Here is an 18,474-nt window from a genome sequence, read left to right as displayed (position 1 = left end):
CTGAATCAGTAACTCAAAGGAGATTATTCCTGACAGCTATATACTGTTCATTTACACTTCTGTCTACAGCTCCAGTTCGGCCACCATTCTACTCATTTCGCTAAAGAAGACATCCCTTAATGTTTGGTTTTTCAACTTCCTAATTTTCTTCTTTGGTACAAGCCTGCTAGGTTATTTTCCTCACTATGTGCTCCTTTAATACAATGTCGCATATCAGCTGCACAAATTCTTCACTCCCTATAACTTTAACATCCTTCACTAACCCCCTATCAACCATCCTGACCAAGAAATAGTCAGTCTGGCTACTACTACTCCCTGACTTATATGTAATCAGCCTACTCTCCCATTTCCTAAAGTGCTTGTTGCACACAATGATGTTCATTGCCTCCCTGAATTTCAGTATCCTTTCCCTTTCCACATTCCTCCTACCATATGGGCATTCCCCATGCACCCCTTCATTTCCTTACGCTGATCAATTTGTAAAGAATCTTGTGTGGTCAAGGGGTTAATCAAGGCTATATCCTATCCATTCAATTCAAAGCGCCTTCCCTACACTAGAATTTCAGGCTGTCAAGGGTGTTCAGGAATGGAAAATTCTGAGAGATTTTATGTGCTGGATGATTAATTTTGATTGCTGGAAGTATGCAGGAGGCCACACAGAAGTTTGAACAGATGGGTGGATGGGAGAAAACTGACTAAAAGTTACAGGTGAAACAAAGGAAGGGGGTAAAGAGAGTTAGATAGGGTGATAATGAGGGTAGGAGGGCAGTGAAAGATAAAAATGGCAAATTGCTAATGGAGAAGGGAGAAAAAGTGAGCAGATGGAGATAACACCGTGGAATTGGTAAACATGGATAATGAAAGTAACACGAGTACAAGTGGCTGTGGAATGGCTAAGAGAATGAGGGTAATGAGAAGGGAGGAAGTAGTCAGTAGGACGGAAGTAGCAGAAGCAAAGAGGAAAGTTAAAATGGGGAAAGCCCCAGGAATTGAAAGAGTGTGTAGCAAAATGCTGAAGCACAGTGGACAAATAGTAGTAGAATGGGTGCGGAAGATGTGCAGATTGGCCTGGGAGGAAGGCAGACTCCCGGAGGGCTGGAAGTCAGGTATAATTATTCCTGTACAAAGGAAAACGGGGAAAAGAATTGTGTGGTAATCACAGTGGAATTTGTCTTCTTAGTGTAAAAGCTTAAGTACATGATAGGATACTTATTAACAGAGTTAGGGAAATAACAGAGGAATTAGTTGGCGAAGAACAGGGAGGTTTCAGGAAGGGAAGAGGCTGTGTAGATCAGATATTCATCCTATGACGTTAAGTGGAAAGGTTTCTAGAAAAGGGAACGAAGTTGAATGTAGCCTTCAGGGATCTGGAGAAAGCATATGACAGGGTGGATAGACAAGGATGTAGAAAATAATAAGAATATATAGAGTAAGTGGGAAGCTGCTGAAGGCCATGAAGAGTATGTATGGTGGCACTAGGGCTGCAGTGCATGTGAATGGTGAAATGAGTGAATTTTTCTGTCTGAATGCTGAACAGAAACAGGGACAAGTCTTGTCTCCAAGGTTGTTCAATCTGTATATGCATGGAGTTATAAAAGATATACAAGGTAGGGTAGTGGGTGTTGGAGAGGTCTTAATGAAAGAGGGCAACATTTGGAAACTTACTGTTCTGTTGTCTGCTACTGATACTATATTGTTAAGTCAAGATGAAGGGAACTGCAAGGCCAGGTGAACGAGTTTGGGAGACTGTGAGAAATGGAATCTAAATGTGACTGTAGGGATGAGTAAAGTTGTGGTCTTCGAGGGAAACTGTCATTGAAATTACAGTGAGGAAATGGAAAATGTGAGTGCATTTAAGTAGTTCGATAATGTGATGAATAAGGATGGAAGTTTGGAGGATGAAGTGCTTGAAAGGGTACAACAGAAAAGAAAGGCTGCTGGTTCTTTGAAAGCAGTGATAGGAAATAGGGAAATGGGCATGGAAATAAAAAAGTTGCTGCATGACAGTATTGTGATACCAACTCTAATGTATAGCTGTGAAGCTTGGATCTTGTTGGCAAGACGTAAGTCAAGAGAGAAAGCAGTGGAAATGAGTTATTTGTGAGGAGCATGTGGAGTTACATGGAGAGACAGACTGACAAATGAGGAAGTGAAAGAGTGTTGTGGTGTGGATGTGGATGTGGATGTGATAGAAAGTGTCAGGAGAAATACATTGAGGTGGCTTGGATAAAGAGTATGAGACTAATGAGGAGAGAGTAAGTGAATGAGATGGAGGGGAGGAGAGGGAGGGGGAGACAGAGGATGAGATGGAGGGATGAAGTGGAGAGGTATATGAGAGAGGGGGGGATGTGAGCTGTGGGTGGCGTAATGGCAGGGGACAGGGTGACATGGTGGTGATTAGTTTGTGGCCACTCCTTTCAGGATCGAGGCATCTGGCTACAGATAGGTAGAGAGAAAACAAAGGTCATGCATAGCAGGTATGAGAGTGGTAATACTGCAGTCATGGTGTATGGCTTTGTGCTGTGTGTAAAAAATGAGTATGGAGGAATTTTATTCTGTGTACAACTTTTAACAGGCAGGTCCAGAAGAAATGCAGAAATGTCAAAGGCAGCCTGCAAGAAGTGAAAATTTTTGAAGAAGCAGTATGTAAGGTTGTTCAGGCTATTGATAATATAACTGAAAGTGTTGCTTTGGGTGACTGCCACTTGGAATGCATGGAGGAATTATGTTACCAGAGGGACATGTTCAGTGCAGGATGAGGAGAAGAGGATGTTTCCACCGCTAGAGTGGGAAGGGTACAAATGAAGTTTTGGGAAACTGCTAATTCCCCTGACCATAGACCATAAAAGGGTTCTCTTTTCATGCTATGGGTACTCTCTACAAAACATGTGTGAAAAATTTTATTCTGTATGGCAGTGAGATTTGGCCAATGAGACAAGAGGATACAAGCAGAGTGGAATGCAGAGATATGAAAAGATTTAGATGAATGAATATGGCATTACGGAGTGACATAATTGAGAACAGTGTGTTGCAAAAGAAATTTGACATAATATTAGAGAACTTAAGCGAACTGGCAGGTTACGATAGTTCAGAATTGTTGAGAGAAAGAGGAAGGTGGCTGGTTGAGGAGAGTCACAGGAATGAATGTGGAGGGAACAATGCCAGATGCTGATCAAAGAAGAAAGATAAAGTCCTGTGTGGTGACTTTCCCAATAGGGGACTGAGTAGGGAAATGGCTGAAAATAGTAACAATTGGAGGGATGCCATCAAGACTTACACATGCTAACAAGGCCAATGGGCTTTAAACATATATGCACATGGAAATGTAAACTGAATAAAATCATGTGGATACAGGAAGAACAACATTAAAGATATCGTCCAAGATTGTGGCAGGCAAGAGTACACGCCATCCTCTCATTTGATGTAGTGCTGCCTCTCTCTCTCTCTTTTTCTCCCTCTCTCTCAGGGATTCTACACTGAATACTAAGCCAAATGGTTTTCCACAACTCAGGAAACTATATACTACACCTTATAACTAAATGAAGCCTGGTGGTCTAGTAGGCTGTAGCACTAGATGAAGCCTGTACTGGTTTCCATGTGTGGGGTGGTTGGAGTTTGTTGCTCACATAATGTCACTCAGGGCCAGGTGAGGCTGGTCACCCTTACCTTCAATGCTTTCTCACTCACGTAAAAAGATTCCTTAGCATGAAGGGAGGGCCCCCTCAATGTCAAGAGATGAATTGGCTCCCTGAACTTCCTCCAACCATTCCTTACCCTAGCCACACAGCTAGCTCCAGTCCCACTTCCAGCACATAACAAGTCCCCCAAATAAAGAGAATTTTTCCACACACTCAAGAGACTCACCAGCTAGATCAATTCTTTCGTGCCTGACAATCGGTACATGCTCTGCGCAACACACCACACACACAAAATCAGCATTATCTTGCAGCCTACCTCTAAAACCACTACATGTCTTTCTTCTTTTAATACCATTACATCTCTTGTTTCTTTATCACAAATATTGCAAGAGCTGGAGTTACTTCCCACACCCTTGTGGCAAACAACACATGCCCACACTCCCTCTGCTTTGACAGTACTGCCACCAGCCCTAGATATCATTACAGTACTTTTGTTTTAGCTGCATTTATTCACATACCCTTGTGCCCCATTCCATCTCTCCATTTCCTAAATCTTTCCTCCACCTCCCTTACCTCCTCTGCAGTTAACATATACAGTAGACATCAGCATACAATATCTCCTATGGGAGTTCATTTCTGAAGTCAGGCAAGAGAGCTTCAAGCACCATGACAAACAATAACGGGATCAAGAATACAACAACATTCATGGAAAACTCATCATTCAAATCTCCATTCACTCTCACCTGAGTGTGAGCACCCACACACAAAACAATAGCCACTCTAACCAGCCACTCCTCAATCCCAAGCTTTCTAGTTGCTCACTTCACCACCTCCTAAAGGACTCTGTCAAAGGCCTTCTCCAAACCATCAGAAACAAAGTACAGTTCACTTTTCTTATAAATTTGTCCTGAGGTTGTCAGACAATAAATATGGCACCCGTGATTCCTTTCTTTGGCATAATCCTGAATTGCATCTCATCAACATTCACTCTTTCCCTGATTATACCTTCTAAGACTCTCTCTATTACCTCTGTTATATGGTCCAAAAGTTTTATGCCCCTATCATTTAATCTTTCCAGGGAATCACCCTTTTTCTTGTACACATTTAAAATAACATTCTTCAGCCAGTCATCTCGGACAACACACTCACATAAAATCATATTCCATCAAATCAATAACTAAACCCTCCCCAGTATCTCCCGAAGCCTTCAGCATTTCAGCAGTCAACCCAGACAAACCTGCTGCCTTCCCCAGCTGCAGCCTGCCCATTACCCTGCTCACTGCAGCAGTATCAATCAAAGGCCAAGGACAACCACTGGATCCACTGACAGCAAACTTTCCCTGTTCCAGTCAAACTCCTCACTCAGCAACTGGTTATAATGGTCCAAAAGTTTTATGTCCCTGTCATTTCCTCTTTCCAGGGCATCACCCTTTTTCTTGTACATATTCAAAATCACATCCTTCAGCCAGTCATCTCGGAAAACACACTCATATAAAATCATGTTTCATCAATCAGTAACTAAACCTTCTCCAGTGTCTCCTGAAGCCTTCAGCATTTCAGCAGTCAACCCAGACAAACCTGCGGCCTTCCCCAACTGGAGCCTACCCATTGCCCTGTTCACTGAAACAGAATCAATCAAAGGCCAAGGACAACTACTGGATCTACCGACTGCAAACTTTCCCTGTTCCAGTCAAACTCCTCATTCTGCAACTGGTTATAATACTCTCTTTAGGTGTCTTAATATCCTCTCTGTCCACCGCGGCCTTTCCTTCATCATTCTTCACACACTGCTCACCTACGAGATCCCTGTTGTCCCTCTTCATCTGACTTGTTATCTTAAATACCACATTCTTCCTTTCAACACAAATTAGGTTATCCAGTAAAAGTCTCTGACACTCAGATTTTATCCTGTATACCTCCTTCCTAGCCCCACACTTGGCAAAGAAGTATTCCTCTCTGTTACCACCCTTTTTCTATTCCCGGAAAAGTCTTATTTTCTCTTTAACTGTGACCTCTACTTTCTCATCCCACCACCATGTTACCTAATGTCTTAGAGGGCCTCTTCGGCATCCACACACTGAACTGGTAACTGTCAGGAGATTGTTCTTGAGAACTCTGTACTCTTCATTAACACTTCTGTCAACAGCTCCCTGTTCAACTAAAACTCTATTTACTTCACTATAGAACACATCCCTTACACTTGGTTTTTCAATTCCCATATTTTCCTCCTGCATGCATAGGTCTTCTTCTTCACTACCCATCCTTAAGCACCATGTCACATATCAGTAACTTTTGTTGCTGCACACAATCATCACTACCTATAACTTTAACATCCCTCACCAACCTCCTATCTGCCTTCCTGACCAGGAAATAGTCAATCTGGTTACTATTTCCCCCAGAATCGTATGTAGTCAACCTGCTCTCTCTTTTCCTAAAATGAATGTCGCATCAATCATGGTCATTGCCTCCCCAGACTCTAGTATCCTTTCCCCTTCCACATTCCTTGCACCTTATGTACATCCCCCATGTACCCCTTCATATCCTTGAGTTGCTTCACCCACATGATCATTAAAGTCCCCACGTAAAACTACAATCTCATCATCCCCATACCACCAACCACACGTATTGTCATCTCAGAATCTATCTTTTTCTACATCATCCAAGCCAGCTTGTGGAGCATATGCCAATATAACTGAAATAATTAGTTTACCAAACAATATTTTCACTGCTGTAATCTTTTCATTCATTCTCATTACATTCATGATACATCCCACCCATTTCTTCTCAATCAGCACACCCACATCACCATATCCATCTACATTTTCCTGCAAAAATAGCTTATACCTACAGTCCCTCCCAGCAATCATTCTAGCAGATCCTCCCCTATACCTGACTTCCTGTACACAACCGACATCCACCCACCTCCTATTTGTCCCGACTGCTTCCCCCACTCTACCCTTCAAACCACCCACATTCCGCAATGCCACTCTGAACCATCTGGGTGGTTTTATTCCCACATGCTTGATACTTTTTCTATTTCTTATTTTTGTTCTGATCAATTAAAACAAGGGAGGAGACAGGCCACAGACTCAGCCCACCCGCACAGTCCCAAGCCAGGCATGGGACCTGGGATCCATAGCTCATCAGCCATGGCTACTGGCTGTGGTAGTGGCTTCAGGGCATCTTACCAGGACAGCTTCAGGAATATCCTCTAAATGCACCTTGGCACTGTAACTGCCCTGCAATTATGCACCCACCGATGGGGCAGGCTCCTGGGGCGTTAATCCCAGGCTTGGGCCCCTCTCCATTGGGCAGAAGTGGCAGCCTGGGAAGTGCAGTGCCCTGTACTGTCTAGCACAGATACGATCCCCATCTCATCCCGATCCCCAAAACTAGCTGGTGGAGCCTGCGCCACACGTCCTCTCAGATCCACCAGTGGGTAGTGGGGCAAAGTTTTCTAACTGCATGCTCTTGCTGGTGTAAACCCTTGTGACACAGTGGAATACAATGTGTGGTATATAAAGTGCATGTAGAGTAGTGCATGATAAAGTTGGAGAAAAGTATTTATCACTGAAAAAGGTCAATATAGGGGAAAAGTCAAGATATCCTGATGGCTGGTGAAACAAGAGTTCCAACTCTCCCTATATGAGGTATTATTTACATTGGTTACAAAACAGTGAATGGTAGGTGGGGACAATCACCATCCACTCACTTGATGAAGTGCTGCTTTGGGTGTCTGCCCTTTCCTCTCTTCCTTCCTTCCACTTCTGTCTTTCTTTCCTGCATTTTCCTCTTCCTTATGACTACAGGTGACTTTGCACTCTCTCTACTGTCCTGCTTTCCTTCACTCTTTCCACCTCCATCAGCCCATGGGTGACCCTACAATGAGTGACAAACCAAATGGTTTCCTGTACACCTGGAAACCATTTATCACACTGGGTGGTAACCATATAACCAGATTATGGCACCTGGTGGTTTGGTGGGTAATTAAGATGCTCCAATCAGATTGAGCCTAGGTTGGTTTATATCTATGGGATGGTTGGGGTTTACTTCTCATGCAATGTCATTCAGGGATGAGTCAGGCTGGTCACTCTCATCTTAAATGTCAGGACAAACTTGCTTAGCCCCGGGCTCCTACGCTCCTCATGGGGCGCATAAGACTGGATGATGTATGGATGCATGGAAATAAAACAGATTCAGGGGAGGCAAACTACCTTACAAAGAGTCAGCCCATCAGGGGTTAAGTGAACTACATTTCCATATTTTATTTCAAGAAGGAATAACCATGACTGCAGTTACTGAAGGAACTTCTATTAAATTACTAGTTTGCATCCCTGAGACAAGTCAGGGAGTGTGCTTCCCTGGTAACTCACATGCTGGAGGAGAGTAGCTAGAAGTAGCACCAAACACATGTGCCTCTACCATGAACTGTGGGTATTCATCATAAGAAGATTCCAGTCCATGTTCATCTGATGTCCTTGGTTGACAAATCATCCTCTACTCTACAGAACAGTAGCTAAATGACTTTATTTATTGGCCTTTAAACTGGGATTCTTAGCTATATTGTAAGGAGTGATTTAAGAGTTGTAAGGAGTGATTTAAGAGGTAAGTGAATTGTTGTGTGTATACAATATTTTTTTTTGACCAGTCCAAGATGAGCTCCCAAACTCTTACACTGATGAAATATTTTTGTAGCTTACTCTTGTCACCTCCAGAGACTGTATTCAACTTAGGAAAAATCTTTATGATGGATTTAATTTTAAAAAAAGAAGATGAAGAAGAAGACTTAATGTATGTCATCTCATTCAAATGGTTAATTCCTTCCATGCAATGACATATAGTTTATCTCACTATTTCCAGATGATTCCATTAAACTCAGACCAAGAGTTGAAAGGGTTAATGAATGCTACATCTAAGTCTTTAGTTTGAAAAGTCTCTCTAAAGCTGAATAATCATCTGGTGGCAGCAAAAATCAAGTATAGAAGATACTCCAAAGAACTGACAGGGTTAAACAATGTAGTAAGCCATCATTATATATTGCCTTGTTTTTGTTCTCCTCTGTTTCAAGTGCACTGCACAGTAATGATAGAAAATTACTTATCAAAGTTTCGCTGCTACCATTTAGGCTGATTTACCAGTTTCCCCCAATTTATAGCACCAACTGCATGGAAAATGTTGTAATATTTTGGAACACATTGACTAACGCAAGAAAGCCTTGGTTTAATCACGCTTGTTCTAATGCTGTCCGCAACAAGGAGAAGGCCTACAAAAGGTATCGGAGCCAACCCACCCCTGAATCACATCATCTTTACGTTTCTGCCCGGAATCGTGCTAAGTCTGTTCTTCGCTCTACTAAAAATAATTTCATCCATACTAAATGCTCTCAACTCTCCAACTCGAATTCTTCCCACTCCTTCTGGCACCTTGCCAAAAATCTTTCTAACAACTTTACCTCATCATCCTTCCCTCCTCTTTTCTACTCTGATGGTTCTGTAGCTATTTCTTCTACTGATAAAGCAGATCTCTTCACACAGACTTTCTCCTCCAATTCCACCTTAGATGATTCCGATGCTGTTCCTCCATCACTTCCCCCCTCTGACTTCCTCATGGCTGACATTAAAATTTCTTCAGTTGATGTATTTTCTGCCATCACTGGCCTCAGTACTAACAAGGCATATGGGCCTGATGGGGTCCCTCCTGTTGTTCTCAAGAACTGTGCTTCTGTGCTTACACCCTGCCTAGGCAAACTCTTTCGCCTTTGTCTGTCAACTTGTACCTTTCCTTCTTGCTGGAAGTTTGCTCTCATTCAGCCAGTCCCAAAGAAGGGTGACCACTCCCAACCCTCCAACTATCGTCCAATTGCTTTAACGTCCTGTATTTCAAAAGTTTTCGAGTCAATTCTTAATAGAAAAATTTTAAGGCATCTTTCCTATCACAACCTTCTTTCCGATCGTCAGTATAGGTTCCGTCAGGGACGCTCCACTGGCGATCTTCTCACCTACTTTCAGACTCCTGGTCATCCTCCTTTCGGGACTTTGGCGAAAGCTTTGCCATTGCACTTGACATCTCAAAGGCTTTCGATCGAGTCTGGCATAAATCTTTAGTTTCCAAACTGCCCTCCTACGGTTTCTATCCTTCTATCTGTGCCTTCATCGCTAGCTTCCTTTCTGGTCGTTCTATAGCTGCTGTTGTAGACGGCCATCGTTCTTCTCCTAGATCAATCAACAGTGGTGTTCCTCAGGGCTCTGTCCTATCACCAATTCTCTTCCTTTTATTCATCAATGATCTTCTAAGCTGTACATCTAACCCTATCCACTCATACGCTGATGACTCCACCCTTCACCTTTCCATTCGGTTCCCGCAACGCCCATCTCAACAGTTACTTCAACAAACAAGGGATGAGGCTATGGCACACCTAATGTCTGACTTGGCTCGTATCTCTGACTGGGGTAAAAATAATATGGTTGTCTTTAATGCATCTAAGACTCAGTTCTTACACCTATCAACCCGACAAAATCTTCCACAGGTATACCCACTAATGTTTAATAATATTCAGCTTAATCCTGCATCATCCTTGAACATGCTTGGGGTTTCATTTACTCGGGACTTATCTTGGAAAGATCATATTACAGTACATCTCTTGTAAAATCTGCTTCCAAGAGATTGGGTGTGCTAAGCCGACTCTGCTCTTTCTTTACCCCTGCACAATTGTTGACTCTATACAGGGGTTTTATCCGCCCCTGTGTGGAGTACAACTCTCATGTGTGGGGAGGCTCCCCACATACAGCTCTTCTCAATAGGGTGGAGTCAAAGGCTTTTCGTCTCATTAACTCTCCTCCTCTTACTGACTCCCTTCAACCTCTGTCTCTTCGCCGCACTGTTGCATCTTTATCTCTTTTCTATCGCTACTTTAATGGTCACTGTTCCTCTGAACTGTCTGCTTGCATTCCTCCACCTCTACGACGGGCGCGTAGCACCCGTCTGGCAGTAAACTCTCATCCCTTTTCTGTCCAACTCTCTAATGCAAGAGTTAACCGTTACTCCCAGTCTTTCATTTATGCAACAGGTCAGCTCTGGAACTGTCTCCCTCTGTCTGTATTTCCTGCTGCCTATGATCTCCAGTCTTTCAAACGCAGTGTGTCCAGGCATCTCAAAATGATCGGATCTTGAATTTGGCTCTCTATTGTATTTTGTTTTTCTCTTGGAGGGAACTGTTACCGCGGGCTCATGTCCTTTGGTTCCTTCTTCCTCGCATAAAAAAAAAAATAAAAATAAAAATAATGAGTACTTAGCTACTGTACTAACCTTGCTGGGTTGGTCGGGGGGAGGGGAGGGGGCTGGGTGCCACAGAGGGAGTGAGAGCAGTGTCTCCCACTTTGCCCAGACCTCCACCACCCTCCAGGTCAAAGGAGTCAAACCGGAATACTGTTGAGGTGGTAGGAGATGGTGAGGCAGCCATTTTGTCCTGAAAACTGTGTGAAAGATGTTAGTGAAACCATGTATGTTTTTAAGGTAATAAGGGTATGTTATCATGCACACAGTACAGGTGTCGCTCACTTAATGATGGGGCTATGATGCTGAAAATCACAATGTTAAGTGATTTACCAATACGTGAACATATTATTCAGCTGCTGTGGCTCAGTTGGTAGCATACTCATCTTGCTATGCATGTGCTCGAAGTCAAGGGTTCAAATGAAAACCATGGCAGACATTTAAACTAGGTGTTGATAGTATGCCCTTTCATGTGCTTGTATATGTTCCACCTATCTGTTCTACAAGTGGCATAAACAGACTCTTACATAAACAAACACAGCCATTACAACATTTCAACTTTCATGTGGTTTACTCTTCCTATAGACAACCCTCCCCCACTCATACTTTTCCAGTATGAGGAAGGGCTAATCCTGGCTACTACTTTCACTCCGAGATAAAAGTCTAGTTCTTCAGTGATCCAGACACAGACTCAGAGCATGTTATAACATGGTTTCAGTGAGGTTAATTATGCTGCCAGGGTTCCAAAGCTGACCCTATGGATGATACTTTACTTCTTCCTAACTCAAGCCCAAATCTAATGTAATTAAAACTCATAAACACCTAAACCACCAAACTATCTATCTACTGTACCTATCTATCTATAGCCAGATGCCCTAATCGCATAAGGGGTAGCCACAAACAAATTACAGTAAAAGTCCAATTCTTCGGCATCCAATTCCCCGGCAAATCTGACATTTCGGCAGTTTTATGAAATAGTCCCATTTACGAAAATCTCTGATCGTTCGGCAGATTTTCCGATTTTTTTCGTCAGTCTTGAAATTCTCCATGAGGACCCTCTACTGCTGGGGACTTCTTCCAGCAGTAGCAGAGTCCAATCAACCCCTTCTATTGTACATATGTAATTAAGGAACCTACTATAAGTTTAGGTAAGTGCATGTGAACTTGTAGGCCTACTGTACCATTACATTTATATACAGTATGTTCATTAATTTCTTTATTTTTCATATTCATGTATAGTACTGTATTCATTACAGTATTGTACAGTATCAAACAGTATACAGTACTCTCTCCAAGCACATCTGTAATGATATGAGTAGTGATGATAGTGTTCACCGAAACATATAAGGTATTGAGTGGGTAGGGTTTTTGATAATTCGGCAATTTTGATTTTTCGGCACTAGCCTGGTCCCATAGATGCCGAAAAATAGGACTTCTACTGTACCTCCATATCGCACTATCCCCTGCCACCAAACACGGCCAATATATAGGAAAATGTCTGATAAAGCCAGAAGCATTCTGGACTGCTCGACCACTTCAGGCCTTTGGTTCCTTCTTCCTTGCATAAAAAAATAAATAAATAAAAAGATAAATTTGTGGTAGGTGGGGGCGCTAACCATCCACTCATTCGATGTAGTGCTGCTTTCAGGTATCTGCCCTTTTCTCTCCTCCATCCTTCTTTCCTTCCATCCTCCTCTCTCTTTCCTTCAGTCTTTCCTTGTCCTTCTGCCTATGGTTGACTTTACACTTCCACTTCTGTCTTTCTCTCCTTCATTCTTTCCTCTTCCTTCTGCCTGTAGGTGACTCTACATTGAGTGACAAGCCACATGGTTTCCTGTACACCAGGAAAAAATTTACTATACTGGGTGGTAACCACATTACCAAATTTTGTCGCCTGGTGGTTTAGTAGGTAATTACGGCACTCCAATCAGACTGAACCAGAGTAGGTTTATATCCAAAGGGTGGTTGGGGTTTACTATCCATATAATGCCACTCAGGGATGAGTGAGGCTGGTCACTCTCAACTTTAATGTCAGGACCAACTTGCCTTGCCCTGGGCTCCTAAGCTCCTCATGGTGCGACATAGGACTGGATGTTGAATGAAAAATGAATAAATAAAGACATGTTTATCAGTGTACAGTACAGTCTTATTATATATATCATACCATTTGATTATTGTAATGAATGTATAATAAGTTACTGTACAGTACTGCAATGGTAGTGAAAACAGTTCGTTGGTGCAATCCGGAGAAAGGTGTGATATATCAGAAAAATTCTGGGTTAGGAGGGGGAAGTCCAGATGTCACTTTATTGGAATTTAGCTTTTTTCGGAATGGCTTGCACCCCAATTACTCCATTATAGTGAGATTTTACTATGTATATATATATATATATATATATATATATACAGTATATATATATATATATATATGAGCCTAGCCCTGGGCTCCTATGCTCCTCATGGGGTGGTGTAGGATTGGATGATGATGGAAATATACATACCGGTATATATACTGTATATATATATACTGTATATATATATACTGTATATATATATATATATATATATATATATATATATATATATATATATAGTACTTGGGTAGTGTGATGAGTAAGGATGGAAGCTTGGAGGATGAAGTGCTTGAAATGGTACAACAAGGAAGAAAGGTTGCTGGTTCACTGAAAGCAATGATAAGAAACAGGGAAGTGAGCATGGAAGTGAAAAAGTTATTACATGACAGTATTGTGATACCAACTCTAACGTATGGAAGTGAAACTTGGACATTGTTGGAAGGACACAAGTCAAGAGTGAGAGCAGTGGAAATGAGATATTTAAGAGGAGCCTGTGGAGTCGCATGGAGAGACAGGCTGACAAATGAGGATATAAAGGAGCGTTGTGGTGTGGATGTGGATGTGATTGGAAGCGTGAGGAGGATCACACTGAGGTGGTTTGGCCATGTGGAGAGGATGGAGGGTGAGACTGACAAGGAGAGTGTATGTGAGTGAGGTGGGGGGGAGAGGGAGGAGGAGGCTGAGGATGAGATGGGGGAATGAGGTGGAGAGGTATATGAGAGAGGGGTGTGTGAGTTGGAGCAGGCCAGTGAAATAGTGGGGGACATGGCAACGTGGAGGTGATTTGTTTGTGGCCACCCTGTACGGGATTGAGGCGTCTGGCAATATATATATATATATATATACAGTATATATATATGTACAGTATACGGTATATCCATCATCATCCAATCCTACACCGCCCCTTGAGGAGTGTAGGAGCCCGGGGCTAGGTAAGTTGGTCCTGACATTTAGGATGTGAGTGACCAGCCTCACTATATATATATATATATACTGTATATATATATATATATATATATATATATATATACTGTACTTAAATGTACTCACATTTTCCAATTCCTCACCATCCAATCTCACTGTACATTCACTGACTTCACCTCTCTCAAAGACCATTACTTTATTCTTCCCTACATTGACCTTTAGATTCCATTTGTACTGTATATAATTATACAGTGGAGTCACCCAATCTCTGGCAATTAAAGACTGGTATTTACCCGTGGATTACAAATTCTGCAGTTTACAAAGTTAAGAACCAATGGGAAAAACAGGATATTTAGTCTGGATCCTCATGGAACCCTCCTACAGCGCCCTACCTACATACCTACATGCAAATAACAGCGAATGGAGGATAAATCATAATTCATGCTTAGCCTGTACAGTGCACTGTATCTTCCTTGTGAATGCATCCTCTTTATGCATTCTACCATCATCTGTTATCAATGCCGGTGCATATATATATTTCTTAAATGAAAATAACAGTTTACAATGGGATAGCAAAGTGTCTGGGTTATGAAATAGATGAAACATTCAAAATTTGTGCGCTGTTGGCACTCATGCTGCACATTCTCATTCAATCTGGTGACCGTCATGGCATTCAAATGCCAGAACTGGGTTTTGCCATGAATGACAGTCCAGATTATTTATAGTATAGATGACTGAAACTCAGGAATATCTGACTGAATGTCGTCGTTGGGCCACCTGAACGCTTGTTTTTTTATAGCATGGCCCTTAGGCTCTGGAATGTTCTGGGCTGTACTTGTATGTGGAGTTGGGAGGGGGGGGGTAGCCTACTTAAAAGACCATCCCGCATCCAAGGCGGGTCAGTTTACTTAACCAGAGAGTAATGGATGGAGTGAGTGACTGCACGGCTACCAGTCAGAGACTTTAGTGAGTTCATTTATTCACTAAAAGACACAGTTAGTGCGCAGCAGTGGCAGTTTAGTGAGCGAGAGCCAGTCAGGCAGTGAGTTGCTCAGTAACGTACAGTCAGTGAATAGTGTCACTGAAATTTGTGTTAATGGCAGATGTAGTGACAGTTTTGGCGAGTCTGACAGTGAGTTGATCAGTCAAGGACGGAGTAATCAGTCAGAGTTTCAGATGAAAGTCAGTCGGTAATGAATGAAGGACGGAAGTTGCGTGAGAAATGCGCGGTGTTTTGCAAGTGTACCTCAGCTGTGCCTGGAAGGAATAAAATTGTTAATTGTTAAGCGGATGATTAACATCCTGGCTAGTCTACGCTTCGTTCTCGACGTATCAACGGAACAACAAAGGTGAAAAAACAAGAACATTTACCAGCCACAGAAACGGCGAGGAGTCAGCTGATCACGGCGTCCATCGTTGCCATGACAACGGTTAAACTACAGGGGTGCCAAATCCAAAGCCACAATCCCCACATGTACGGCTAAACTTGCTGTCTTAACCGCAAGAATGTCCATAGTACGTTTTACGTGAAGCAGCAGAAGGACCTTACCAGTTCAACTGCTGTTACTCCATTTGTTTTATGTACTTATTATTATTGTAATGGTATACAGAGTACATATACAACAAAAGGTGGGTCTTGCCCACTGAGCTCTTTAGTATGAAGAGGCTTCTCACCACGTAGTTTGTATAACAGCCGCCAAGGGCCAAGGGCAGCGCTGATGTTATCTTCACCACCGACGCTCACTTCTTTTGAAATCACCTAATGAATTTGGAAAATATAGTGCCATGGCCCACTGCTTGGCTTATATTAGTAACAGCGGAACGGAACAGAAACAGCATTACCATTGTGGAATCGACGAGCGGTGGTTTCAATGTGGCGGCCAAGCCACACGCTCGGTATGGAGTTAGCCTCTCCATATTAGTGGTCTTTGCACATACCTCCTTCATTAAACACGTTCGTGGATGTAAAAAAAAAAAAATAATAAATATAAGTGGGTCTTGCCACACGCCATTTAGCAAATAGTTGATATGGTATGTGCTATAAAATGTGAAGGAATTCATGATACATCACATACAAGAAAGAGACGCAGCACCAGCGCAGCATGGAAACACGTCGCACTGCCTATCAGTGGTTCATACGGGGTTGGAGAGTGATGCCAAGAACTCCCACCTACACAATCTTTCTCTCTCTCCTTTTATTTATTTTTATGCATGGCATTCATTGGTACACTCGTGTTTTCTCACCTGCATTGTTTTTAGTTGTTGGCGGCTATGGCTAGGCTGTAGAAGACGTAGTCTATGTCTTAAATCTAGTTGTTATTGCCGATAAATGTAAGACAGACTGAGAGCAACTTTTAATATGTGTAACTATACAAAATCAATGCATATAGTGCTTTCTAGAACTCTGACAAATTCAGGATGAAAAGTAACACATTTTCATTGTTTTTGCTTCACTATTCTTTTACTATTTTACTATGTAATACGTCATACGAATGCCTCTATTTCATAACATAGAGTGTAACCTATTTTTTATCAAAGGGTATGTGGCTACACAAACACACACACACAAAAAATAAAAGGCCACACCCATGAACTGTATTGGCTGAAGAAAGTGTGTGGCACGACCCATGCCACGTGCTCAGTGCTCAATTTCTTGCTCTCTTGAGTACGAGGGTCTGATATTGGGTTCTTTCCAAGACTGGGTCCGGAGCATGCAACCAGAGGAACAGGGCTCAAAAACACTGGCTAACCAGTCTTACACATATATTACACATAAAGAATACAGTGGCTTGGCATAATACAATGTGACAGGTTACGCACACTGTGGGAGATACAGGGATTGGAGTTTGTGACTAGGGCTGATAGGGTAACTGCAGGTGGCACCCAGGCGTGGGAGGAGTTCCGTCAGGCGTGTGCTCTCTGAAGGGGTGCGGGACCACTATCGTACACTGGATCATCAGTTGAGGGCTGCTGGGCGGCATAGAAGGAGGCCTTTCACTATAGGGGCCTCCGTAGGTGCGTTGGCTCTTGGGGCTGGGATCGAATAGGTCAAGTAGGCACGCTGTCTTGCGCCTACCCATGGTGGAGGACAGCTTGCCGACTGGTCTGGGGAGGTCTCGGCCGGGAGTCCTGGGGTCGTCCCTCGGTGACTGGTGTCTGCGGTCTCGCCTTCATCGGGATTCCGACAGGGGCTACCTGCGGCTTCTTATCTGGGGGTCTGACAGCAACTGGTGATGTAGATGTAGGGACACTGGTTGTAGTGAGCATACCCCCAGGCTCACTATAGGGCTGCTCCAGACCCCTTCCAGCAGTGACTTCGATGGGGAACTGGCTCTGCCCCTTGTGGTGTGGGGAGAGAGGGAGAGGCATCCCGCTTGGCCTCTGGAGAAGTGAGGCAAGCAAGGGGCGCGACCCTCAGTGGATGCCGCAGGGTTAGTAGATGAGGGAAGCATTGTGGGCGTTCCCTCCCCGGCAGGCATGGTGGGCTCAGCCGCAGTTCTGCTAGACCCTGGGACTGCAGGTGAGAGAAGCACAGTGGGCATCATCTCCCTGACAAGCACAGTGGGCGTTGCTGCGGTCCTGCTCCCAGTGGGGGCTGCAGACGAGGGAGCACAGTGAGCGTTCCTTCCCCAGCGGGCACGGTGGGTGCCGCTGCGGTTCTGCTATGCCCTGGGGCTGCAAGTCAGAGGAGCACAGCAAGCATCCTCTCCCCGGCAAGCACGGTGGGTGTCGCTGCAGTCCTGCTTCCAGCGGGGGCTGCAGGTGAGGGAAGCACGGTGGGCATACCCTCCTTGACAAGCAAGGTGGGTGTCATCGTGGTCCTCCTTGAGGCTGTAGATGAAAGAAGAACAGTGGGCGTCCCTTCCTTGACGAGCATGATGGGCATTGTTGCGGTCCTACAGGGGGCAGTAGGTAAAAGGAGCATGGTGGGCATCCTTTCCCCAACGAGCATGGTGGGTGACGTTGTGGTCCTACCTAGGGAGTCTGTTGGTAAATAAATCCTGCACCGATCATGGTGGGTGCTGGTCCAGGTAGAGGGTAATGCAGCAGGGTGACATTCTTGTGGATTCTGTTGAGGGGAAGAGGCGCGCGTGGTGGTTGGGGACATATACCCATCTTGCTTGGTCTCATGTCGTGACTCTCTGTGGTCTCCCTTGGTATTTCACCACCACCTTCTTTTGTTGTATTAGCACTCTGTACCTTTTACAACAATAAATATTTCACTTCAGTTCCATTAACTGTATGTAATTGTATTAGCTGAAGAAGGTGTGTGGCAAGATCCACCA

At 43.5% G+C, this 18,474-nt stretch overlaps 2 protein-coding genes across 2 annotated transcripts in view; both read right to left on the bottom strand.

The window, feature by feature from the left end:
- LOC145414180 (uncharacterized) overlaps positions 1-11,097 on the bottom strand; it is a 45,922-nt gene extending 34,825 nt beyond the window's left edge. Inside the window, exon 1 of the mRNA XM_080283746.1 lies at positions 10,944-11,097. Within this exon, the coding sequence (XP_080139872.1) occupies positions 10,944-11,097 (154 nt within the window). The remainder of the gene's footprint in view (positions 1-10,943) is intronic.
- Positions 11,098-17,850: 6,753 nt separating this feature from the next.
- The window catches only part of LOC145414179 (calcium-activated chloride channel regulator 1-like), a 54,121-nt gene continuing 53,497 nt past the window's right edge, over positions 17,851-18,474 (bottom strand). The window contains exon 20 of the mRNA XM_080283745.1: positions 17,851-18,084. Coding sequence (XP_080139871.1) covers positions 17,851-18,084 — 234 coding nt within the window. The remainder of the gene's footprint in view (positions 18,085-18,474) is intronic.

This window comes from Coenobita brevimanus, chromosome 98 (genome assembly GCF_032717465.1).
Source record: "Coenobita brevimanus isolate Jiangsu-jjx chromosome 98, ASM3271746v2, whole genome shotgun sequence".
NCBI classification, from domain to species: Eukaryota; Metazoa; Arthropoda; class Malacostraca; order Decapoda; family Coenobitidae; genus Coenobita; species Coenobita brevimanus.
Note: the sequence above shows the minus strand (reverse complement) of the source record. Positions and strands in the feature narration are given on the sequence as shown.